The sequence below is a fragment of the Vidua chalybeata genome, chromosome 2 (assembly GCF_026979565.1).
Source record: "Vidua chalybeata isolate OUT-0048 chromosome 2, bVidCha1 merged haplotype, whole genome shotgun sequence".
In the NCBI taxonomy this organism is placed as follows: Eukaryota; Metazoa; Chordata; class Aves; order Passeriformes; family Viduidae; genus Vidua; species Vidua chalybeata.
Window position 1 is genome coordinate 488,462 of NC_071531.1, and position 25,616 is coordinate 514,077.

Here is a 25,616-nt window from a genome sequence, read left to right on the forward strand (position 1 = left end):
CTGGGGGTGCAGCTTGGGCTCCAGCCAGACCAAGATGCCATTTGGGATCATTTTCCTTCTGTAGGCCCTTTTCCCATAAAACAGAGGCAGCACCCCGGCCTTATTCCCATCTCCTGGTCGGCTCCAAACATTCCCTGTGTCCCATCCTTGAGGGGAGGGCTCTCTGGGCTGGCTCTGAGCAGGACCAGGCTCACCTGGTGCATTGGGCACCTTCCCAACCACCTGGGGGTGGAGGAACCCCCAGTGGTACCCGGCTTGGAATCTGAGTGGAGCCAGTGCCCCCACCTGGGAAGGGACAGAGGCCCATCCACGGGCAACAAAAAGGGGAATTTCCGGCTCCTTTGAGCCCTGGGATGTCTCTCTGAGCCTCTCAGGGTCAGCCTCAGCCCGGGGGCAGCTGCCCTGCCGATGGTTCATTGTCCTGTGCTGGAGCAAAGCCCAACATTTCCAGCGTGGTGCCACATTGGGCTGTGCCAGCGCGGGGAAGGGGCACCTCGCAGGCTGCAGTCACAGGCAGGAGATGCTCTCCTGCCAGCCTGGGCTCCCCAGGGCCACAGCTCCTGCTTCCCGGGGCGCCCCGAGCGCGGCTGCCGCAGTTTGGGGTCGGATCGTGCTCAGAGCTCGGCAGTGCTGCAGATCCGTGGAATGGTTTGGGTCAAAGGGACCCCAAATCCACCCAGAGCCACCCTGCCATGGCAGGGACACCTCCCACTGTGCCAGGCTGCTCCAGCCCCAGTGTCCAACCTGGCCTTGGGCACTGCCAGGGATCCAGGGGCAGCCCCAGCTGCTCTGGCAATTCCATCCCAGCCCCTGCCCACCCTGCCAGGGAACAATTCCCAATTCCCAATCTCCCATCCAGCCCTGCCCTCTGGCACTGGGAGCCATTCCCTGGCTCCTGTCCCTCTATCCCTTGTCCCCAGTCCCTCTGCAGCTCTCCTGGAGCCCCTTCAGGCCCTGCCAGGGGCTCTGAGCTCTCCCTGGAGCTTCTCCTCTCCAGGTGAGCACTCCAGCTGAAATGCTGGCACGAGGCTTTCCCTGATTCCACAGGGAAAACAAAGCAGGGAAGAGATGTCTCTGATGGCCTCCAGCACCTCAGGGATCCTCGTTTCTCTCCCTGGATCTTTGCTGTTTTTGGACTTGGGAGAGAACTTTTGTGATTTCAGCTCCTTCCCCGCTGCTCCTGCGCCCTGGGCCAGGGACCGAGGCAGAGCCTCAGATTGTTCCTGTGCAGTTGTTCCTTGGACACCTGCAGGGTCGGGGACGCCACCGCCTGCCTGGGCAGCGGGACCCAAAGTTTAATCACGCGTTTCACGCCGGGGCTTTGATTTAGGATAATTACAATTAACACAGTTACTGGTTTGGCGTTTCAGGACGAGGGTGTTTTGTCCCTTGGCGGCCTCTGTCTTTGGCGCCCTCGGCCCCGTCCTGTCCCTCTGGCTCCTCCCCCGGCGGGGCGGGGGGAGCGCTGGCGCCGCCATCTTTGAAGCGGGCGGGACTCGCGGTGTTCCCCGGCGGGGCGGCGATTCCCGGCGGGAAAGCGGGGACAACATCGGGATGAGGGCCGGGATTGGCGTCCGCCCGCGGCCTCGGGCAGCGCCGGGAGCCGGGCGCCGCGGGAAGGGGCAAGGCAGGGGGCCGTGCCCGGAGGCAAGATGGCGGCGGCCGCCTCAGCGGGGCGGGGCGCGCGCGGCGGGCGCGGGAAGCGGCGGGCGCGGAGGCACCGGAGGGACTGAGGGGGACCGAGGGCACGGGGAGGGACTGAGGGGGAGCCGCCGCCGCCATGCACGTCGTGAAGCGGGGTGAGCGCTCCCCCCCGGCCCGGGGGTGCCGGCGGGCCGCGGAGGGGGCGCCCCACTGCCCTGGGGGTACCGAGTGTCGGGGATGGGGGGGCTCTGTCCTGCCCAGGGCACCGGGGTGGGGGATCCCTCGGCTTTAGGGGTCCCTCGCGGCAGCTGAAGGGGAGTCCGTCCCCCGTTCTGGGGTTCGCTGTGCTTTGGGGGTCCCTTGCGTGGCACCCCGGGCGAGCAGATGGAAATCCCCCCCAGTTTGGGATGGTCCCTCACGGCACGGGAGGGACGGGTCCCCCTCAGCTTTGGGGGTGCCTTGTGGCACATGGTGTGGGGGGATTAGACGCCCCTTGGCTTTGGGGATCCCCCTCATGGCACCATAGGGAGCAGAGAGGGTGCCCCCCTCTTTTAGGGGAGTCCATGGGAGGATGGGATCCCTGAGCTCTGACGGCACCCGCTGGGAGGAGATGGGCCCCCCTCGGCTCTGGGGGGAGCCCAGGGTGCGAGAGCTCCCCCAGACACCCAGAGGGAGGGCTGAGACCTCTCCGCTGGCTTTGGGCCCCATGGCAGGAGCGCTGGCCTTGGTCCCCACCCTTGGGTGCCAGGGGTCCCCGGGCTGAGGTGGGGGTGACGCTCAGCTGGGTCCCCGCCCTGGGAATTGGGCTGGTGCAGTTTTGGGTGGGAATTCTTGGGGTATTCCAAAGGGGGAGCCTCCCCTTTCCTTGTACCCACCCAGGCGGGCTGGTGATTGCCACACCGAGTTCTGCCAAGGGAGGGGCTGGGCAGGGGTGCTCTGTGCTGAACTGGGGTGCTCTGTGCTGAACTGGTTCTTACTGGGCTGCTCTGGGGTGTTCTGTGCTGAACTGGTTCATACTAGGGTGTTCTGTGCTGAACTGGGGTGTTCTGTGCTGAACTGGTTCATACTGGGCTGCACTGGGGTGTTCTGTGCTGAACTGGGGTGTTCTGTGCTGAACTGGTTCATACTGGGCTGCACTGGGGTGTTCTGTGCTGAACTGGCTCTTACTGGGCTGAACTGGGGTGCTCTGTACTGCGCTGGCTCTTACTGGGCTGCACTGGGGTGCTGTGTGCTGCACTGGTTCTTACTGGGCTGCACTGGTTCTTACTGGGCTGCACTGGCTCTCACTGGGCTGCCCTGGCTCTCACTGGGCTGCCCTGGCTCTTACTGGTTCTTACTGGGCTGAACTGGTTCTCACTGGGCTGCTCTGCCGTGTCCCAGACGGGCGCCAGGAGCGGGTCATGTTTGACAAGATCACCTCACGCATCCAGAAGCTCTGCTACGGCCTCAACGGCGACTTCGTGGATCCCGTGAGTGCCCCTGCCCTGCCCTGGGGGTCCCTGGGGGTTCCTGGGGGTCCCCTCCCGCCCAGCACGTTCTGTGATTCCGTGAGCTCTCGGCAGACCATCCCAGAATGGCTTTGTGTCCAACCATGACAATTGTGCTCTGAGGGGCTTTGCTTCCCGGGTGCAGAGGCTGTGGAGGGGAAACTCCCCTTTCCCTGCCGTAGATCCCGTTCTCAAACCTCGGGGAAGGCACGGAGCCCCTGGGAGTTAAAAAAAAAACGAGTTGTGTTGCTCCAGTTCCCATATTTTGGATTTGGCAGGCTGTTCCCAGTGTCAGTGTGCAAAGCTGGAGCTCTGGATCCCCTCCTGGTCAAACACCAGGACAGAATTCCCTGCCATTGCCACATCCCTGGTTTTCTGAGCTGATTTGGGGTGGGCATTGATCCCACTCATGGAAGCTTCTCCTTCCAAAGCCTGTGACTCCCCGTTGGATCCGCTGGTGTCTGTAGGTTTTTGTGCAGGTTTCAGACCCAGTCTGGCTATTTGGAGTCACCAGTTGAGGCTCTTCCCATTTCCAAGGTTCTCATGATCCGTTCTCCAGTCTGAAATTCCACCCATCAGACAGTTTCCATTGGTCCTGTGCCCAAAAGTCTTTGGGATGGATGGCAGGAGGAGGACACTGGTGACTTGGTGACCACAGTATGAGGTGCCCTGACTTACCCCCTGTGACTGGGAGTTGATGGTGAGGACAGAAATGGTGAAATTCTGAGTCCTCCTGCCTCCTTGTGCCCCTGAATTCTTGTTCATTCTGCACTCGTGTGTGAGCTCTTTTCCTGGAGCTCACTTTCTCCTTTGGGACTTGGATCTGCTTGTGCCAGAAGCTTCCCAGGCCAGCAGTAACCCTCCCAAACCTGTGCTAATGTTCCCTGCAGGGCTGTAAATCCCACGAGCTGTGCAAAAGTAGCAACAGTTCACAAAGGTTCAGTAGAGACCGGTCAGTCCTCCTGCCTGGGAGCCATCCTTACACAGAGTCCCAGAAGGGTTCGGGTTGGAATGGACTTTAAATCCCACCCAGTGCCAGCCCTGCCATGGCAGGGACACCTCCCACTGCCCCAGGCTGCTCCAGCCCCAGTGTCCAAGCTGGCCTTGGGCACTGCCAGGGATCCAGGGGCAGACCCAGCTGCTCTGGCAATTCCATCCCAGCCCCTGCCCACCCTGCCAGGGAACAATTCCCAATTCCCAATCTCCCATCCAGCCCTGCCCTCTGGCAGTGGGAGCCATTCCCTGGCTCCTGTCCCCCCAGTCCCTGTCCAGGAGCATTCCCAGCTCTCCCAGTCTGGTGTTCCAGTCCGCTCTCCTCGTGCCGCACAGCGAGCGGTGCCGCGGGCGCCGGATCCACCTGAGCTGGGAGCTCCGGGGAGCTCCGGGGCTCCCTGAGCTCGGCATTTCCCTCCTGCAGGCACAGATCACCATGAAGGTGATCCAGGGGCTCTACAGCGGGGTCACCACGGTGGAGCTGGACACTCTGGCCGCAGAGACCGCGGCCACGCTGACCACCAAGCACCCCGACTACGCCATCCTGGCCGCCCGCATCGCCGTGTCCAACCTGCACAAGGAGACCAAGAAAGTCTTCAGTGGTGGGTGAACGTCTCCAGCTGCTGGGGGCAGAGACAGAGGGAGAGCTTTGGAGCACAGAAACAGGGAAATCTCTCCAGCGGCAGCTCCTGAGGGCCCAGGCTGGCTGAAAATGCCACCGGTTTCCCAAGGCAGAGGAGCTGCCTGGTCTATGAAAAGCGGTTGTAGAAATGGAATGGTGAAAAATGTGATGGGTTGAGATCGGGTTGTACCCGCTTTCCTCCCCATTTGTTCCTTTTTGCAGTGGGGTTTTGACAGAATTTGTAGAAGTGGATTGTTCAGGTTGGCAGTGCTGAGCAGCAGAAGAGCAGTTGTGTGTTTAGGGGCTGGAGAGGGTTATTCCCAAGGACTTTCCTGCCTTGTCCATCCCTGAATCCCAGTGCCACGTGCTGCAGGGACAGGCCTGGATATGCCCTGCTCACATCCCTTTCCCTCACAGATGTGATGGAAGATCTCTACAACTACATCAACCCTCACAACGGGAAGCACTCCCCAATGATCTCCAAAGAGACTCTAGACATAGTTCTGGCCAACAAAGATGTAAGTAGTGGGTTTTTTTCCACTTCTGAACTATTGCACTGAATTTTGAAAACTTAAATAATTTGCTTTTCTTATTTTTTAAGTGAGCCACATTTGTTTTAGGGTAAAAAGCCAACACAGAAACCAGTGCAGGGCATGAATGGAGAGTGTAAGAGAGGATGTAGGAGTTTTCTTCCTCTGTGGATGTTTTTGTAGTAAAAATTGTTTTCTTAGGTGTTCCTATTGCCATGATCAGCACAAGTAATTATTTTGAGAAAAAATACCTTGTGCTGGAGCAAAGTGAGGCAGCACAGGAGGGAGAGAAGTGATTTGGGTTCAGTTCCAGATCATTCAAGGTCTGTGTTCCGACCGGGAAGTTCCTTTTGCCCTTTGGTTCTGTGTTTTGTTTCTTGTTGTCCAATCAGATTTCAGTAAATTCAGCCAAAAAAACTGAGCGAAAAAACGTTGTTGAAGCTGTGCTTTTGTTGTTTTGGGGGAAGTGCTGTTCCTGCTTCATTCCTGTGCTCTGGTGCCCCTCACACACCAGAGCTTTGGGGCCAGGAATGCCAACAGGTATAAATAACATTGTTACACCTTGTAAATTTTGGTATTTCCTGCCAGCGCCTGAACTCTGCCATCATCTACGACAGAGACTTCTCCTACAACTACTTTGGCTTTAAGGTAAAGAGCTCCTGGGTCTGTTGGGAAGCATGGGAATGCTTGTGGAATCATCTGGACTGGGCAAAGCGGGGCACGGGAGGGGGTGGGACATCAGTGGGGCTGTGAAGATGAAGGGCACCTGCACAAAGCAGCTGCCCAGTGGGATAAATCATGGAGTTCTCTTGCTGCTGGAACATTTTTACTGTTGGGTTTCACAGCAGATCACACTGAGTGTCGTTGGATGCCATTCCTGAAGGAAATACTCTGATCCTCAATAAGCCACAGAAGGGATTTTTGCTCTTCCCATTGTTCAGTGGAGCAGTTCTCTCAGTGTGTCATCCCACACATTTATCCTGCCCGTGCTGCTGGAGCCTCTCCCCACAGCACCCCAGGGGCTGCTCTGCTGCCCTCTCACCCAGCTCAGCTGTGCTGCTGTGGTTTGGGTCTGCCTCAGGTTTAGGGCTCTGGAGGGCTCCTGTGGGTTCAGGACAGTGTGGAACCTCCAGCCCATGCTCCACACTCTGTAATCCAAAGCAGTGTTGGAATCTTCTGTCATTAATCACCTAATTAAGCTAATAAAGAGAAGCAGCAGAGTGCAGGGCTGGTGAAGCCTGGGATGAGGGGTGTGGAGATGATTGAGTTTGGAGCTAACAGGGTTTTTAAAAAAATGAAAATCTGCCTGTCTGCTAAAATCCATCCTCTCTTTAAAGACTCTGGAACGCTCCTACTTGCTGAAAATCAACTCCAAAGGTAAGGGCTGTTCCTAGTGCTGAGCACTTCTTAAAAAATTTGAGTTAATTTAAATTAAATTAAAGCCAAGTTTAGCTGCTGTGCTGCCAGTGATGCAGGCCCTTGGCTTGGATATCCTGGGACACCAGAAAGGTCAGAGATTAATTACAATATCATAAAGTTGAATTGGATTCTGGACTGCATATTTGATTGAATTTAGCTGTTAATAGAGGTAGAGGGTTTTCCCTCCTCCATGAGAGCAGCTGAGCATTGGAGCAGATTGTTCCTTGAGCTTTTCAAAGCCTGATGGGATGAAGTCCTGAATAAACAGTCCTGGTGCTCTCTGAGCAGGAGCTGGGCTGGAGAACTCAAGTTCCTTCCAACCCAAATCACTCTGTGATTCCATGAAAGCTCTGGCTCCCACATGTCCCATGGCAGCGTTTGGAGCTTGCTGCCGTGACCTCTGTGACTGTCACATGGAGTCTTCTTCCTCCCTGCCTTTCTGGCTCTGCTTGGGCATGCCCCAGCTACGTGCCTTGGCATCCCAAAATCCCTGTGCCCTGGGCACATTCCAGTGTGGGCAGCAGGAAAAGGGGGATTGTGCCCCTGTGTCCTGCTCAGGTGAGAGCCCACCTGCAGAGCTGCCCCAGCCCTGTCCCAGCCCAGGGAGGAGCTGGAGCTGCTGCAGAGAGCCCAGAGGAGGCTCCAGGATGAGCAGAGGGCTGGAGCAGCTCTGCTGGGAGGAAAGGCTGGCACAGCTGGCATTGTTCACCTGCACAGGAGAAGCTTTGGGCTGAGCTCAGGGTGGCCTTGCAGGGCCTGGAGGAGCCCCAGGAAAGCTGGAGAGAGACAATTTCCAGGGGATGCAGGGACAGGAGCCAGGGAATGGCTTTAAGGTGAAGCAAGGCAGGGCTGGATGGGCGATTGGGAATTGGGAATTGTTCCCTGGCAGGGTGGGCAGGGGCTGGGATGGAATTGCCAGAGCAGCTGGGGCTGCCCCTGGATCCCTGGCAGTGCCCAAGGCCAGCTTGGACACTGGGGCTGGAGCAGCCTGGCACAGTGGGAGGTGTCCCTGCCATGGCAGGGCTGGCACTGGGTGGGCTCTGAGGTCCCTCCCAAGCCAACCCACGGAAGTGCCTGGCTCTGTGTCCCTGCAGTTGCTGAACGTCCCCAGCACATGCTGATGAGGGTGTCTGTGGGCATCCACAAGGCCGACATCGACGCCGCCATCGAGACCTACAACCTGCTCTCGGAGCGCTGGTTCACCCACGCCTCGCCCACGCTCTTCAACGCGGGCACCAACCGCCCCCAGCTCTCCAGGTGCTCTCCCTCTCCTCAGTGCATCCTGGCCACAGGGAGGAACTCAGGGAGCATCACATCTGCTCAAGCGAGACGCTTGCACAGCCTCTGAAACGAGCAGCTGAGTTCCTGCGTGTGCTTTATGGAGTTTTGAGCAGCTGCCGCCAAGTTTTAGCTGTCCTTGGGGAAAAATACCCCGGTTTCTGTCAACTCTGGAGATATTGGAAGCCTTTGCATGGCTTTATTATATTGGAAAGTTCCTGATGTGCATAGTCTGCTGCAGGCTACCAAATTAATCCTGGTAATTTTTTTCTAAAAGCAGCAAGCATAACTGATAGGTTTTTGATATCGTATCTATCAGGAAAAGGATTATATTTTTATAAAGGTTTGTATCAATGTATTATTGGGAAAAGGCTCTTCCCCAGAGGCTGCTGGCACTGCCCAGGCTCCCCAGGGAATGGGCACGGCCCCGAGGCTGCCAGAGCTCCAGGAGCCTTTGGACAGCGCTGCCAGGGGTGCCCAGGCTGGGGTTGTGCAGGACCATAAACTGGACTCTGATCCTTGTGGTTCCCTTCCAGCTCAGGGTATTCCACGATTCTATGATTGAAAGTGTTTGATAGCAGAGGTATCAGCAGTACAAGTATTGCTCACGGTGTTGTCTGGTTTGTCCTTCATTCCACACCTGTGGGATTGCTTTGTGGAGCACGCTCAAGGTCCCATGTTTGCCCTGGTTTTTGCAGCCTGATGAAACAGGACTTTTCCTTCCCATCTTTGTCCGCTGAAACCGTTTGTTTCCTTCAGCTGCTTCCTGCTGTGCATGAAGGACGACAGCATCGAAGGCATCTACGACACCCTGAAGCAGTGTGCCCTCATCTCCAAGTCTGCTGGGGGCATTGGCCTTGCCGTGAGCTGCATCCGTGCCACGGGCAGCTACATTGCTGGGGTGAGTGTCCCATTGTGGGTCACCCAGCACAGGGACAGCACAGGGACACTGCTGCTGCTCCTGGAGAGGCCAAACCAGTGCTGCCTCTCACTCACTCCACACAGCACTGAGCCTCCCTCAGCAGGCCCGTGGCCTAAGGCAGGAAGGTTGGTTTTCCTCGGTGTTTTGGCTTCCTAATAGAAACCTTTCCAAAAAGAAGATCTTATTCCAGTGTTTGGTCAGACAATTCCAATGTTTGTCTGTTAGCAGCCTATGAATATGCCCAGAGACTTGTGCACTAGCCCCTTGCCTTTCTGTGTCTCTAATTGCCCCAGGCCTTCTGTGGACGTGTGTTTGGGGTTTCTTGTCACAGTGTGTGTAAACCCTGCAAGCCTTTAGGTGACATAACATAGGGCAAAGAAGTTAGGAGGGACATTTTATTAACTCTGGGACACGTAGCTGATACGTAAATTTTTGTCAGAGAAAGTGTGGGGAAGGGACTAGAAATAATTGGTGGTGATCAGTATAAGAGCTCTGCAGCCTGAGGAAAGACCCACAGGAAGTGCAGGCCAGCCCCTGAAGGAATTTGCTTTAAGTGATGGTTTTCCTGTGCCTCTACAGACAAACGGGAATTCCAACGGGCTCGTTCCCATGCTGAGGGTCTACAACAACACCGCCCGCTACGTGGATCAAGGTGGAAACAAGGTACCTTGAACCAGGGCCCAGAAGGGAGCCTCGGGTCATGGGAGAGCTTCCACACTGCCAAGGGCTGTCCCATGAACACCAGGGAGCTGATGGAGTGGATGATGAGACACATCATCACAAAAGGGCATTTTCCCCCTTGTGTTGGTATCTGGGGTTCCCCTGGTGCTGCCCCCCAGTTCCCAGCTAGTTTGGGGTGTTTTGGGCACTCGGGAGCAGGGCAGCAGGTTTTTTTCCGAGGACAGGTTGTTCTGATCTGGATTGTGTTCCGTGTCCCAGAGACCAGGGGCTTTTGCCATCTACCTGGAGCCGTGGCACTTGGACATCTTTGAGTTCCTGGACTTGAAGAAGAACACAGGGAAAGAAGAGCAGCGAGCCAGGGACCTGTTCTTTGCACTCTGGATCCCTGATCTCTTCATGAAGCGAGTGGAAACCAACCAGGTGAGAACTTGGCTGGCACAGAAAAGGTCTGGCAGTGGAGGAGCAGGTGAGCAGCCCTGGAAGGAGCTCAGCAAGGGCTGCAGAGCTGCTTTGCTCCTTGTTCCTTCCAGGACCTTCCTGGAAGAGCTGCTGCACCTTGTTTGAGAACTTGGCTGTGCAGGTGGAGAATGGAGCTGGGCAGCTCCAGCTCTGTGTTTTGCTTCAGGGCTTAATCTTACAGCCCATGACTTGTTCTTGGAATGTTGGGCTGTTTTGACTCTGGGGTTTCCTTAAGGCATCAGCATTTTCTCAGTAAGTTGTTCTTACGGCTGCTTGTATTTCACAGAATCCCAGACTGGTTTGGGCTGGGAGGAACCTTAAAACTCCTCCAGTGCCACCCTCTGCTATGGGCAGGGACATCTTCCACTGTCCCAGATTGCTCCAAACCCCATCCAGCCTGGCCTTGGACATTTCCAGGGATGGGGTAGCCACAGCTTTAATTAACAGAGTGCCTAAAGATTTCCTCTGAATATTTCCCCCCCGTACAGGACTGGTCCTTAATGTGCCCAAATGAGTGTCCTGGCCTGGATGATGTCTGGGGAGAGGAATTTGAGAAGCTCTATGAGAGGTAAGAAGAGTGAGCAGACCTGTAAGTGGTGCCATCCTCTCCCAGAGCTGCCCGTGTCCCGTGGGATCCGGGGCCGTGGCACAGGTTTGTGGGAGGGGGCTCAGAGGTGGCCACTGGGCTCATTGTCAGATTGGTAAAAATGTGAGGATGGGGCTGTGTCCTTCACACTGTGTCCTGTCAGCGTGGAGCTGGGTGTGGATGACCATTTCAGCCTGTTAGAGGGACAGTGTCCCTGTGAGAGGGACATCCTGGAGTGACCCCCGCTCGGGGCACTCCGTGGCTTGGTGTGGAATTGCTGTGTGGCTGCTGTGCTGAAAGACTGGCTTCCCTTAAACAAGGACAGTGCTGCTGCCCTGCCGTGAGGGCTCCCCGTGCAGGGCTCAGCAGTGAGCAGGGCCTTGGCTGCCCCAGGCCCCGAGGAGTCCAAAGGCCTTTCCCAGAGTTTGGGGCTCTGGGGCTGACAGGGCTCCGGGTGCGTTGCAGCTACGAGCGGCAGGGCCGCGTGCGCAGGGTGGTGAAGGCCCAGCAGCTCTGGTACGCCATCATCGAGTCCCAGACCGAGACTGGCACCCCCTACATGCTCTACAAGGACTCCTGCAACAGGAAGAGCAACCAGCAGAACCTGGGCACCATCAAGTGCAGCAACCTGTGCACCGAGATCGTGGAATACACCAGCAAGGAGGAGGTGGGTGCAGAGAGGGAGCTCAGAGTGCTGGGGAAGGCTGGGAGAGCTCCTGTGGCAGCTTTACCTGGCTGGGAGAGCTCCTGTGGCAGCTTTCTCTGGCTGGGAGAGTTCCTGTGGCACCTCTCTGGCTGGGAGAGCTCCTGTGGCAGCTCTCTCTGGCTGGGAGAGCTCCTGTGGCACCTCTCTGGCTGGGAGAGCTCCTGTGGCAGCTTTCTCTGGCTGGGAGAGCTCCTGTGGCACCTCTCTCTGGCTGGGAGAGCTCCTGTGGCAGCTCTCTGGCTGGGAGAGCTCCTGTGGCACCTCTCTCTGGCTGGGAGAGCTCCTGTGGCAGCTCTCTGGCTGGGAGAGCTCTTGTGGCATCACTGTCTGGCTGGGAGAGCTCTTGGGGCATCACTGTCTGGCTGGGAGAGCTCCTGTGGCAGCTCTCTGGCTGGGAGAGCTCCTGTGGCACCTCTCTCTGGCTGGGAGAGCTCCTGTGGCACCTCTCTGGCTGGGAGAGCTCCTGTGGCACCTCTCTGGCTGGGAGAGCTCCTGTGGCACCTCTCTGGCTGGGAGAGCTCCTGTGGCACCTCTCTCTGGCTGGGAGAGCTCCTGTGGCATCACTCCCTGGCTGGGAGAGCTCCTGTGGCAGCTTTCTCTGGCTGGGAGAGCTCCTGTGGCACCTCTCTGGCTGGGAGAGCTCCTGTGGCAGCTTTCTCTGGCTGGGAGAGCTCCTGTGGCATCACTCCCTGGCTGGGAGAGCTCCTGTGGCAGCTCTCTGGCTGGGAGAGCTCCTGTGGCATCACTGTCTGGCTGGGAGAGCTCCTGTGGCACCTCTCTCTGGCTGGGAGAGCTCCTGTGGCACCTCTCTGGCTGGGAGAGCTCCTGTGGCAGCTCTCTCTGGCTGGGAGAGCTCCTGTGGCATCACTGTCTGGCTGGGAGAGCTCCTGTGACAGCTCTCTGGGATATGTCTGACTGTTGCTTGGGAAGGGAGCAGGCAGCTGAGAAATTCCTGACCTGAGTACTCACAGCCCTTGCACTGACTGTGGGTTCCCTTCCCACTCCTGTGGAGGATTTGGGATGACACAAGATGCCCTTCAAAGGGGAAGTGACGAGGAACAAATCAGGCTTAAAAATTCCTTCCAAGCCAGACCTTTCTGGGATTCTGTGTAAGGATGTTTTCCAGGCAGTGGGAATGACCAGGGCAGGGTTTTTCTGGTAATACCAATTTCTACTGAACTTTCCTGAATTGTTATGACCTTTTGCACAGTGACCTTTTTCTGACATGCCAGAGGACCGAGGGGTGCACTTTCCCAGCCTGGCAGGTTCCCTGGCGGGTTGTTTCTGTGTTTGGGGCAGGGCTCTGTGTTCTGGGCCCGTTCCCAGTGGTCCCCTGCCTCTGCCCTCAGGTGGCTGTGTGTAACCTGGCCTCCATCGCCCTGAACATGTACGTGACCCCCGAGCACACCTACGACTTCAAAAAGCTGGCTGAGGTCACCAAGGTCATCGTCCGAAACCTCAACAAAATCATTGATATCAACTACTACCCTGTGCCAGAGGTGAGTGCTGGGCTGGGCTAGGCCTGAATCAAGGGAACAAGGGAAAGGACATGAGGAAATGGCCTCAACCTGTGGCAAGGGAGGTTTAAGTTGAACATTAGGAAAAATTTCTTAATGGAAAAGGCTGTCCCATCTCTGGCACAGAATGCCCAGAGCAGTGGTGAAGTCCTCGTCCCTGGAGGGGATTTAATATCCATGTAGATGTGGCACCTGGGGACATGGTCAGTGTGGCCTTGGCTCTGCTGGGGAACAGTTGGACTTGGTGGGCTCCGAGGGATTTTCCAGCCTCAGTGATTCTGTGACTCTGCTCTATTAAATGTCTTCATTTATCAGAAGGTGCTGAGTGTTCTCTTGGAAATCCTGGCTCCCTTTGCTGGGTTAAGCAATCAAGTCTGTGCTAAGGTCTGACAAACTCAGTCTGTGTCGCTATTGAGGCAGGGATGGGAATGAAGAGACTCCATCTTCAGAAGGCAAAGAATGATCTTTATTCAAAAGCACCTCTCTCTTTTATAGAGAACATCGTGAATATTCATTGGTCTTAAAGTAAAAACATTTCACCTGATTGGTACACGGGACTGGGGTCAGTGTGGCAGAACAGATCTATAAACAATATGAACGGAAAGCAAGATGATAGATTGTTTACATTCCTCCCGGACTTTCTCCCAGGCTTAGCCTGGCAGAAATCTTTCTCTTTTTCTCTCTGACTGAACCGAGACGCTCCACAAGTCTGGGCCTCAGCAAGCAGGGGCAGGGTGGAAGCAGTGCTGACGCGGAGCCCGCGGCACGTTGCAGCAGGAGGCTGGGCTCCAGAGGCCCTTCCCAGCTGTGCTGGGGCTGACCGTGTCCGTGCTGTCCCGCAGGCCGAGCGCTCCAACCGGCGGCACCGGCCCATCGGCATCGGCGTGCAGGGCCTGGCCGACGCCTTCATCCTCATGAGGTTCCCCTTCGAGAGCGCCGAGGCGCAGCGCCTCAACCGCCACATCTTCGAGACCATCTACTACGGGGCCCTGGAGGCCAGCTGCGAGCTGGCCAGGGAGCACGGCCCCTACGACACCTACCAGGGCTCGCCCGTCAGCAAGGGGGTGAGTGCTGGGGGTGGGACAGGGGAAAAAAGCTCTGGAAAGCTGATCCTCTGCCTGGGCTGCTGCAGGGACCTGCAGGGACCTGGTCCATGGGCAGCAGGATCAGAGTCAGCAGTGCCCTGGAGCCAGGAGGGACAGCCCTGGCCTGGGGACACCAGGGCCACCATCACTGCCCAGAGGGAAGGGATTGTCCCGCTCTGTTCTGGGCTGGGGCAGCCTCACCTCCAGCGCTGGGGACAGTTCTGGCTGTCTCAGTAAAAGATCAGAAGCTGTTGGAAAGTGTCCAGAGGAGGGACACGAGGATGGGGAAGGGTCTGGAGGGGCCCCCCGAGGTCCCTGGCTCAGCTCAGCCTGGAGCAGCCTGAGGTCAGAGCTCCCCGGGGCTGCAGCTCCTCCCGAGGGGCAGCGCAGGGACAGCTCCGATCTCTGCTCTGGGACAGGGACAGCAGCCAGGGAGCGCCTGGGGCTGGGCCAGGGCACCTCAGGCTGGAGAGCAGGGAAAGGCTCTTCTTCCCCAGAGCCTGCTGGCACTGCCCAGGCTCCCCAGGGAATGGGCACGGCCCCGAGGCTGCCAGAGCTCCAGGAGCCTTTGGACAGCGCTGCCAGGGGTGCCCAGGCTGGGGTTGATGGGGGTCTGAGCAGGGCAGGGCTGGCACTGGGGGGTCCTTGGGGGTCCCTTCCCTCAGGACATTCTGGGATTCTGTGATTTGAAAAGACAATCAGACTCAGCCTGTGCTGGCTGTGCCCTGGAGCAGTCACAAGATGGAGTGTTTGTTAGGTCATACCAGAGCTTCACTGAGATCTAATGGGAGGGAAGAATTAAGAGGAATAACAGGTCCATTTCCAATGGGGTTTATAAACATGGAGAAAAGAGTGCCCTCTCTAACTTGGACCAAACTGTGTTCCTCAGATCCTTCAGTATGACATGTGGAATGTCACCCCCTCTGACCTTTGGGACTGGAAGGCTTTGAAGGAGAAGATTGCCAAGTGAGTAACCCTGCATGGTTTGTAGTAGATGTCAGAAAAATCCCAGTCTTGGTTGGGTGGAAAGGACCTCAAAGCCCACCCAGTGCCACTTCTGCCCTGGACAGGGACAACTTCCATGTCCCAGGCTGCTCCAAGCCCCATCCAGCCTGGCTTTGGTTATTAATTTGATAGGTTCTGTCTAATGAGAACTAAAGGCAGGGTCCAAGTGTGAAAACATGTGTTCCCCCCACCCCAGCAGATCTTTCCTCTGAGCTGTTTTTTGGGTGGCTTTCTTTCCTTTTTGCTCTTCCAAGGCTGAGGAGCCCACCCTCACTGCTTTGCTTTAGCTGAGCTCTAATTCCATTTTGGATGCATCCAGCAGGAAGATTTGTGTTCCTATTAAACAAATTTAGTGAGGAGTGAGCCATGAGCTGGCCCTGGGGGCTCTTCCCTGCTTCCAGGGAAAAGCTGAGCCTTGAAGATCCTGAAGACAGGAATCACTGAAGTGTGAAGTGCCTGTCATGGACTAATTCTGTCTGTTTGGCTCTTAATTTTTAAATGTGGTAAATCTGTTCCCTGTCCTGTGTGCAGAGAGGTTTCAGCCTCTCCATGAGCTGCTGCCTCAGGGCTGTGGACTGTGCAGTGCCTGGCAGCTTGAATCCCTTGGGAAAGCCTCTGATGAGGGATGAGAACAGCAAAGTCCCTAATTCCCCTTGATTTGCCCCACAGTGCCAGTTCAGTGGTGCTTCCCTTTTCCCTGTGGGCGATGGGGGGCTTTGCAGGTTATCCCAGGTTTCCCAGTCCGTGCTGTTCCTGGCTCTTTTCTGTCCTGTGTCCCTTGGCTGCAGCTCCCTAACTTTGCCTGTGGTCCCCAGGTACGGTGTCAGGAACAGCCTCCTCATTTCCCCCATGCCAACGGCCTCCACTGCCCAGATCCTGGGCAACAACGAGTCCATCGAGCCCTACACCAGCAACATCTACACGCGCAGGGTCCTCTCGGGGGAGTTCCAGGTGAGCTCTGGGGAGGAGCTGTGCTCCTGCCTGCGTTTTTATGACTAAAGAAGAAAAGGGGGAGGCCTCACCTGGGGGCTCAGTTCAGCTGGATGTTTGTGTCCAAGCACCGAGGGGACCTGGAGCACTGGGTGCTGCAAGGAGTCCAGCTCTGTGTGTTCCACAGTCACCACGGAATGGGTGACATTGCAAACAAGTGCTGCTTTTGTCTGGGAAAAGCCTTTGTGGGCCCTCAAGGTGGGCTGCAGGAATAACTGCTGGGGGGATGTCATGGAAGGGACATAGGAAGAGTAGCTGAGACCATGGTCCTGAGAGCGAGCTGTGAAGCACTCAAGGGTCTGAAGGGGCCATGGAAGAGCTCCACAGGCTCAGAGGGGTCTGTCAGTCAGGAAAGGGAGTGAAACAAGTTGAGTTCTGGAGGCTGGAGTTAGCAAAGCCCCCTGTGGAGACAAGGGGAGGCTGTCCCTGTTTGGGAGGTGTGTCCATCCCCTCTGGGGTGTCTCAGTGCTCTCCATTCCTCCTGGCTGTAGGATCAGACAGGAGTGGGGAGGTGGATCAGAGGATCAACAGGAGGATCATTGCTCTGCCTCCCTGTGTAGAGCAGGTGAAGGCTGGGGGACAGGGACACCAGTCCCAGCAGGAAAATTTGGGTTTCTTCCCAATACTCAGCCTGCCCCTGTTCTGTTCTTTCCCCTCCTGACATCAGTCTTGATTGTTCACACCCTTCTTTAGGAACTCAGGTTGTGGCCAGTGCCCCTGCAACAGCAAGATCTCTCCTTTTCCCATCTTTTGGAGTTCCTCATGCAGGGCAGTTCCATACAGCCCCCTTCTAATTGGCCATGTCCAGCAGAATCCCAGAATGGTTTGGAGGGACCTTAGAGATCACGTAGTTCCAGCCCCTGCCATGCCAGGGACACCTTCCAGTACCCCAGGGTGCTCCAAGCCTGTCCAGCCTGGCCTGGAACACTTCCAGGGGTGAGGGAATGTGCAGGAGCTTGTTCAACCATTTAAAAACCTTTGGCTTCTGCCCCTCCCAGGTTGTGAATCCCCACTTGCTGAAGGATCTCACGGAGAGGGGCCTGTGGAATGAGGAGATGAAGAACCAGATCATCGCCCACAACGGCTCCATCCAGGTACAGGGGCAGCAGGGCAGGGACTCCTGCCAGGCACGTCCTGCTCCTTCTGGATTCCCACCTAGCAGGAAGATGATAAAGGGGTGGTTTCACAGCAGGGAGTATCATGGAATGTCCTCAGCTGAAGGGGACCCCCAGGGATCCCCCAGTGCCAGACCCCCACCAAGCCCACCCTGGGCACCCCTGGCAGCGCTGTCCAAAGGCTCCTGGAGCTCTGGCAGCCCCGGGGCCGTGCCCATTCCCTGGGGAGCCTGGGCAGTGCCAGCAGCCTCTGGGGAAGAAGAGCCTTTCCCTGCTCTCCAGCCTGTCCACATGCAACTGCTGAGGGGGAGCTGAGGGTGTCTGCAGGTGCTCACAGACACTGGATGTCCAGAGGAGGCCACCAAATTATCAGAGGGATGGAGCACCTCTCCTGCAAGGAAAGGCTGAGAGAATTGGGATTGTTCAGCCTGGAGAAGGCTCCAGGGTGACCTAATTGCAGCCTTCCAGGACCTAAAGGAGCCAACAGGAACTCTGGAGAGAGACAGTTTCCAGGGGATGGAGGGACAGGAGCCAGGGAATGGCTACCAGTGCCAGAGGGCAGGGCTGGATGGGAGATTGGGAATTGGGAATTGTTTCCTGGCAGGGTGGGCAGGGGCTGGGATGAAATTGCCAGAGCAGCTGGGGCTGCCCCTGGATCCCTGGCAGTGCCCAAGGCCAGGTTGGACACTGGGGCTGGAGCAGCCTGGGGCAGTGGGAGGTGTCCCTGCCATGGCAGGGCTGGGATGGGGTGAACTTTAAGGTGCATCCAGACCCAAACCATTCTGGGATTCTGTGTTTGGACTCAGGGATAGAGCTCAGCTGTACAGGCCTCAGTTCCAGTCAGGATTGCTGGAGCCCCAGCAATCACTGAAGGATTTCATTATATAATTAGGGATATCTGGGCAGTCAGTGCTTTCCAGCCTGGAAAACTCCTCCTGTTCTTCCAGAACATCCCTGAGATTCCCGATGACCTGAAGCAGCTCTACAAGACCGTGTGGGAGATCTCCCAAAAAACCATCCTGAAGATGGCTGCAGACAGAGGGGCCTTCATCGACCAGAGCCAGTCCCTGAACATCCACATCGCCGAGCCCAACTACGGGAAGCTCACCAGCATGCACTTCTACGGCTGGAAACAGGTACAGCTGGGCTATTCCCAAATGGGGCAGCAGCTGGGGTTATTGGGGTCCTTCCCCAAATGGGGCAGCAGCTGGGGTTATTGGGGTCCTTCCCCAAATGGGGCAGCAGCTGGGGTTACTGGGGTCCTTCCCAAATGGGGCATCAACTGGGGTTATTGGGGTCCTTCCCAAAATGGGGCAGCAGCTGGGGTTACTGGGGTCCTTCCCAAATGGAGCATCAACTGGGGTTATTGGGGTCCTTCCCCAAATGGGGCAGCAGCTGGGGTTACTGGGCTCCTTCCCAAAATGGGGCAGCAGCTGGGGCTGGGGCTTGTTCCCGACAAATAGGGACAGTCCTTGGGACTGGGGGGGCTTGTTCCCAAAAAACAAGAGCTGTACCAGGGACTGGGGGGGGGCGTGTTCCCAACAAATGGGGCCTGGTAAGTTTGGCACACGGGCACTGGTAAGTTCTGGCACAGCAAGTTGGTCTCAGCGATTCCAGGAAGGGCAAACGGCTGTTTCCTTCCAAGAATCCTGTTTTCCCCTGGAGTACCCCCAGAGCTGGGGGTGCCTGTGCTGGGGGGTACCCCCAGAGTTTGGGGTGCCTGTGCTGGGGGGTACCCCCAGAGTTTGGGGTGCCTGTGCTGGGGTACCCCCAGAGCTGGGGCTGCCTGCACTGGGGTATCCCCAGAGTTCAGGGTGCCTGCACTGGGGTGTCCCCAGAGCTGGGGGTGCCTGTGCTGGGGTGTCCCCAGAGCTGGGGGTGCCTGTGCTGGGGTACCCCCAGAGCTGGGGGTGCCTGCACTGGGGTGTCCCCAGAGCTGGGGGTGCCTGTGCTGGGGTACCTCCAGAGCTGGGGCTGCCTATGCTGGGGTACCCCCAGAGCTGGGGGTGCCTGTGCTGGGGTACCCCCAGAGTTCAGGGTGCCTGCACTGGGGTACACCCAGAGCTGGGGTGCCTGTGCTGGGGTGTCCCCAGAGCTGGGGGTGCCTGCACTGGGGTGTCCCCAGAGCTGGGGGTGCCTGCACTGGGGTGTCCCCAGAGCTGGGGGTGCCTGTGCTGGGGTACCCCCAGAGTTCAGGGTGCCTGCACTGGGGTGTCCCCAGAGCTGGGCTGCCTGCGCTGGGGTGTCCCCAGAGCTGGGGCTGCCTGCACTGGGGTACCCTCAGAGCTGGGCTGCCTGCACTGGGGTACCCCCAGAGCTGGGCTGCCTGTGCTGGGGTACCCCCAGAGCTGGGGGTGCCTGCACTGGGGTGTCCCCAGAGCTGGGGGTGCCTGCACTGGGGTGTCCCCAGAGCTGGGCTGCCTGCACTGGGGTACCCCCAGAGCTGGGCTGCCTGCTGTGCTGCTGCCAGCGCTGAGGCTCCCCCGTGTCCCCAGGGCCTGAAGACTGGCATGTACTACCTCCGGACAAAGCCAGCTGCCAACCCCATCCAGTTCACCCTCAACAAGGAGAAGCTGCGGGAGCGGGAGAAGGCGTCCAGGGAGGAGGAGGAGAAGGAGAGGAACAAGGCAGCCATGGTGTGCTCCCTGGAGAACAGGGAGGAGTGCCTGATGTGTGGCTCCTAAGGGATCGCCCACGGCTCCGGCAGAGCCGTTGCCCCTGGCTGGAGCTGCAGGGACAGGAGCATCTGGAAGAACGTGAGGATGCTGGGGCTGGGAGGGGGTGGTGTAGCTTCCCCATCCACAGGGATGGGGCACGTGGATGGGGTGAGCATTGCTTTAGTAGCTGGGCTTTCCAGGGATTTCAGCGCTCTGGCGTGGCCTTCCACGGAACCCTGCAGGTGGGACAGGACAGGGAGGTGCTGGTGCCACTCACAGGTCTGTCCTGGGCACTCCAGGCTGTGCCTTGCTGTCACCAAAGACTGCTCCTCGTGTGCCAGAGGGAGCAGCACAGGCTTGCTCCCTTTTCCTTGTCTGGGAACCCCCCAGGGTTGGTGTGTCCAGTGTCTGCCAGGGCACAGGGGCAGCTGTGTCCTGCTGACACACCTGCAGTGTCCCCACCCTGCCAGAGCCTCGTCCCACTGCTGCTCCCTCTCCTTGTCCTCTCCTCTGGCCTTTCCAGAACGCCTTTGGAAGGAGCAGATGAGTGGAAGGGGTGTTGCTTCCTGTGCTCTTCTCCCTCAGCTGGCCAGGACAGCCTGGCACTGGCTGAGTGTCCTCCAGTGAGGCCAGGAAAGGCAGAACTGCTGCCCTGCATTTTATTCTGCATTAAATTCACTGGTTTGATCTAATTGCTCAGGCAGTTTCCTGGCAGGAGCGCCAGTGCTGTCCTTGGCCACAGGTCAGGTGCCATTTTGTGAGGGCCACATGCCATTGGTGAAGGTCACCTGCCATCTCTTTTCAGGGAGATCCATTTCTCCACCCCAGGTAGTTCTTAGATTTTTTAAACCTCTTGTCAATTTACTGCTCCTGTACTCACTCCCTGCTCGAACTCGATGGGGTTTCAGGCAGTTCTGCAGTATTTATTGAACTCGTGAACCACACCCCACCCCGAGTCCAAACTCAATAAAACGTGAACATCGAAGGCAACGGGTGCTGCTGTTGGGAACACTCCTTTTGGTGATGGACAGTGAGCATCTGTGCTGGCAGGTGCGTGCTGCTTCCCACAGGGACACGGAGACATTGCTTGTCCCTCTGCACAGCTCCCTGCAGGAGGGACAGCCGGGGCATTGGCCCTGCACCCAGGGACAGGGACAGGAGGAGAGGGAACAGCCTCAGCTGGGCCTGGTTCTGTCCCGAGCTCAAAAACCCTGGTCCTGGTTCTGTCCTGAGCTCACAAACCCCGGTCTGGTTCTGTCCCAGTACCCGAACCCCCGTGCCGGTTCTGTCCCAGCACTCTGACCCGGTGCCGGTTCTGTCCCAGCACTCTGACCCGGTGCCGATCCCGGTTCTGACCCGGCACTCTGACCCGGTGCCGGTCCCGGTTCTGTCCCAGCACTCGGACCCGGTCCCAGTTCGGTCCCGGTTCTGACCCGGTGCCGGTCCCGGTTCTGTCCCAGCACTCGGACCCGGTCCCGGTTCTGACCCGGTGCCGGTCCCGGTTCTGACCCGGTGCCGGTGCCGGGGGTGGCGCGGGTCCTGCAGTTCCGCGCGGCGCCGCCGGGCGGCGCTGGCGCAGCGGGAGCGGGGCCCGTGGGACCGCGCCCCCCCCGGGGGTCCCGAACGTCCCCAAAGCTCCCAAAGCTCCCCTGACCTCCCCAAACGTCCCCAAACCTGACCCAGCCCTTCCCGAGCCTCCCGGCCCCGGGGCAGCGCTCGCTGTGGGTCAGTCCCGGCAGCGCTGCCCTTCTCCAGCTCGGCTTCCCGGGCCGCGCGGGGTCAGCCGGGGAGCATGGAGGTGGCTCGTGTTTTCCCGGTGTTGGAATTTCTCTTCAGCCGCCGCTGTCGTCCCCGGGCAGCTCCGGTTGCCCCCGGGGCACGGCTTTGTCACCGCAAACTGACGGGGACGGGCCCGGGGCAGCTGCTGGGCTACCGTGGCTGATCCTCATCAGAGCTGCTTGGCATGGGAACGTGGGGGAAATGGGGGAATGGGACAGCTCAGGACAGGGGAAATGGGACAGGGGCACTGGGGAAATAGCACAGGGGGGACAGGATGGGTCAGGACAGTTCAGAACGGGACAGGGCACTGTGGGGACAAGACAAGGGTCCTGGGGGTCAGGACAGGACCCCTGGGTCCTTGCTGGTGCATTCCTGGGAGCTTTGTGCCCCGGCTCTGGAGCTGCTGGGGCTGTCCCAGCTCGGGCAGGGGTTCCTGGCAGGGGATTCACTGTGCCTGGCTTGGGCTAAATGCTGAGGAGTTCCTGAGCCAGGAGCTGCTTGCAGGTTCCCCAGGAACTCCCCAGGGACCCCTCTCCAGGTTGCCAGTGGCCATTCCAGCAGTGACTCCAGCTCTCAGCCTCCCAGGATGGGCCTCGTGGTGGCCCCTAGGGCTGCACTGCTGCTCACCAACCCACTCCTTCCCTCAGCTCTTTTTTTTTTCCCAGATAAGAGGGTTTGGGAGGCTGGGAAGAGCTCACACCCAGGGCAAAGGGAATTATTAACAGGGAGGCACGAGGGAACAGAATGCTGCTACCTGTCTCTGGCTGAGCCTTTGGAGTTACTGGCTCGGGAAGATGCTGGCTTGGGTTTGTATTCTTGGAAGGAACAGGTAATGAAAAAAAAAATCAAAATAAAAGCAGGATTTCATGAAGACATTTCTTCAATGTCTTCAGGAGAAACACTGAGGGGCTGGAGTGTGTCCAGGGCAGGGAAGGGAGCTGGGAGGGGGCTGGAGAATTCCTGAGGAGCTGGGAAGGGGCTGGAGAATCCCTGAGGGAGCTGGGAAGGGGCTGAGCCTGGAGCAAAGGAGGCTCAGGGGGGACCTTGTGGCTCTGCACAGCTCCTGCCAGGAGGGGACAGCCAGGACAGGGCTCAGAAAAAGGGACAGGAGGAGAGGGAACGGCCTGAGGCTGGGCCAGGGCAGGCTCAGCTTGGCCAGCAGCAGGAATTTCCCCATGGAAAGGCTGCTCAGGCCTTGGCAGGGGCTGCCCAGGGAGCTTTGCAGTGCCCATCCCTGCAGGTGTCCCCTGGAGGTGGCACTCAGAGCTCTGGGCTGGGGACAAGGTGGGCACAGCTGGCACTGCCTGGGCTGGGAGGGCTTTTCCAGCCCTGGGCATTTGGGATCTGTGATCTGTGTCTGCTCCTGTGACATATCCAGCAGCAAACACCGGAATGAAAAGCTTGGAATAACGAGTTTAAGTGTAATGTTTTTTCTGGATGTGACCATTTTTAGGCACTTACAAGAACAGACTCAGGTTTATTACATTTTATTGGGTCCCAAATGTGCTCCCAGCAGCGATTCCCAACCAAGGAACAAACCCACCCACCAGGCTCCTGGTACAAATCCACCTGCCACAAAGAGTGAGGAGCTGAAATATGGACTGGGAATGGGAAAATCTCCAAGTTTCAGGGAACAGGTGGATCTTCAGAGAGCAGGAATGTTCCCAGCTGGAATGGGCTCACCCCTGTGTGTCATTCCTGCAAGTCAGAGGCAACAGTTCTGGAGAAAATGCCTTCTGCAGAATGAATAAACCACAGTAAATGGACACAAACATTGTACAGACGTGGGGGGTTATTCACAGAGTCTGTCAGGAGGAAAATCACTCAAAAGCCCTGGGAAAAAACCTCAGGACTGAACATGATCCTGACTTTCCTTCAGCTCCTGCACTGGTGTGGAGACACACACGGAGCCTGGTGCTGCTGCCGTGCCTTATCAGCTCCTTGGACCCATCCAGCCTTTATCAGCTCAGCTGCTCATTTGGGCACAACTTCTCCATTTCATTCCAACAGATTTGCTTGATGGTTTTTTGAAGACGTTTTTCCTTCCTAAAATGAAATCTCATCTATTCCCTATTTGCTTGTCAGGGGTGGATCCCAATCCAGCAGTAGGGATTGGCTCAAAACCGGTGAATTGTGAGGATTTGGGAAGAAATGGGTGAGATTTGAGTTTGGGTGATTTTCACATTTGTTATTGTTTCAAATTATTCCCTGGGAATAATACTCAGCCCGTGCAGTGCCAGCTGTGCCCCATGCCCACCTTGTCCCCAGCCCAGAGCTCTGAGTGCCACCTCCAGGGGACACCTGCAGGGATGGGCACTGCAAAGCTCCCTGGGCAGCCCCTGCCAAGGCCTGAGCAGCCTTTCCATGGGGAAATTCCTGCTGCTGGCCAAGCTGAGCCTGCCCTGGCCCAGCCTGAGGCCGTTCCCTCTCCTCCTGTCCCTTTTTCTGAGCCCTGTCCTGGCTGTCCCCTCCTGGCAGGAGCTGTGCAGAGCCACAAGGTCCCCCTGAGCCTCCTTTGCTCCAGGCTCAGCCCCTTCCCAGCTCCCTCAGGAATTCTCCAGCCCCTTCCCAGCTCCCTTCCCTGCCCTGGACACTCCCAGCACACAAGAACTGTCCTGGTGCTTCCAGCCACTCCCATAACTGATAGTTACCATGAAGCCCCACAATTACCCCCAATGCTGCCCTGAAAAATGAACATTTGGAGAGGTGCCAGGCTCTGAACTCTGATGTTTATGATCACGCCACGCAGGCGATGCTTCCTTTCACCAAGGGGGGACAATGAGAAGCAAATGACAAAAGCATTTGATTTTATGTGTGTGGTCTTCATCAAATTAGCAAAAAAAAAAAAAAAAAAAAAAAGCTGGGCGTGCAGGGGGAGTTTGCAGGAGCATTAAAGAAATGGATTTTTAAAGGACCTTGAGAGAGGCTCTGTGAATGGGGGAGCTCCTGACGGGGTTTGCAGCCAGACCAGGGGAGTGAGGAGCTGCTGTTTCAGCTTTGGTAAGCAGCCCTAAACCTCTGGGAATCCCTGGCTGTGCAAACAGGATCTGTTTGGGAGTCCCAGAGGGGGAAATGTCCCCACACGCTGCTGTTTACATGTGGAAATCTGGGACAGCATCCGGCCGCTGCCCTCTGAGGGGTTTGGGGTTTTTGCCTTTCTTTTACATGAAAAGTAGCTGGGATTGGCACGTGCAATAATTCCAACTTCTCCTCTTCCCCTGGGGTGGGAGTGATCTGGCACTGAGGCTGCTCAGTGCTGTTTTCATGGCACTCTTTAAAGTTTTCTGCACAAGTGAAAAAGGTAAATACTGATGGATGATTTAGAAAAAAAGATGCTACAGGTGCTCTCTGTACAAGGCCCTGCACAGCATTTTCCTCTAATGAACTCCACACATGCCAGGGCTTCTCTTTGTCAAAATTAAACCCAATTAGTTCCCTCATTCCACATGCAGAAAATGTCTAATGAACGTGGGAGTGGCTCAGGTGCTGTAAACACAAATGAAAGGTCAGGGTAGAAGAGCTTCTGGTTGTGAAATCCTCGTTTAAAAGGAGTGATGTTCCCACTGATCTTTTCCTTGTCCTTCTGGAGATCAAATTCCCAAACCTGAGCAGCCACTCAGGCCTCCCAATGGTGCAGGTGAAGGGTCAACCCCACCACTCGCTAAATAAAAATAAAAATAAACCAAATGATTTCTTCCACGGGCTCCAGCCAAAACATCTTGAGCTGCTCTCCAGAAAAAAAGATGGCAGAGGAGAGGAGGATTTTTCCAGATTCAAAGTACATGGAATAAATATTTCACTGTTATCCCCTTTTGTCATCTCATTAGGAGAACCAAAGGCTTCCCCCTTTCCCAGTCTCCATTTGCATTTATAATAACGCGTTGCCATGGCAAAATCTGATAATCCCGGACTTGTTGGGTGGAACCACATCCTTGCAGGAGTACCAGGAGGGAAAAAAGCCCAACCAAACCGGGTGCTCCGGGGGTGGCCCAGCTCCAGGCCATTCCAGGAGCGTGTCCAGTGTGGAGCTGGAGCCTCCTCCCAGCCGGATGTGTCACAGGGAATGGGGGCACAGGAAGCTGGGGAGCAGCCTTTTGTCCCTGGATGTGCTATGAAATGTGGGATTTAGGAGAGAACAGCC

At 57.1% G+C, this 25,616-nt stretch overlaps 1 protein-coding gene across 1 annotated transcript; it reads left to right on the forward strand.

Annotated features, from left to right (window-relative positions):
- Window positions 1–1,709: 1,709 nt before the first annotated feature.
- Window positions 1,710–20,686, forward strand: RRM1 (ribonucleotide reductase catalytic subunit M1). The gene is made up of 19 exons (XM_053934283.1): window positions 1,710–1,799; window positions 3,025–3,113; window positions 4,549–4,726; window positions 5,164–5,264; window positions 5,865–5,924; window positions 6,614–6,653; window positions 7,790–7,952; window positions 8,733–8,874; window positions 9,475–9,558; window positions 9,835–9,996; window positions 10,524–10,603; window positions 11,087–11,288; window positions 12,677–12,826; window positions 13,687–13,908; window positions 14,819–14,895; window positions 15,750–15,885; window positions 16,923–17,018; window positions 17,987–18,175; window positions 19,535–20,686. Exons 1-19 carry the CDS (start codon window positions 1,781–1,783, stop codon window positions 19,721–19,723), a joined length of 2,379 nt encoding a protein of 792 aa, XP_053790258.1. The 5' UTR covers window positions 1,710–1,780; the 3' UTR covers window positions 19,724–20,686.
- The last annotated feature ends 4,930 nt before the right edge of the window (window positions 20,687–25,616 follow it).

Bases quoted from the DNA above. Each gene is read 5' to 3' on its own strand.
- RRM1 (XM_053934283.1), top strand. The intron at 4,727-5,163 runs GTGGGTGAACGT...TTTCCCTCACAG, and splicing joins GACCAAGAAAGTCTTCAGTG to ATGTGATGGAAGATCTCTAC. The intron at 13,909-14,818 runs GTGAGTGCTGGG...TGTGTTCCTCAG, and splicing joins GCTCGCCCGTCAGCAAGGGG to ATCCTTCAGTATGACATGTG.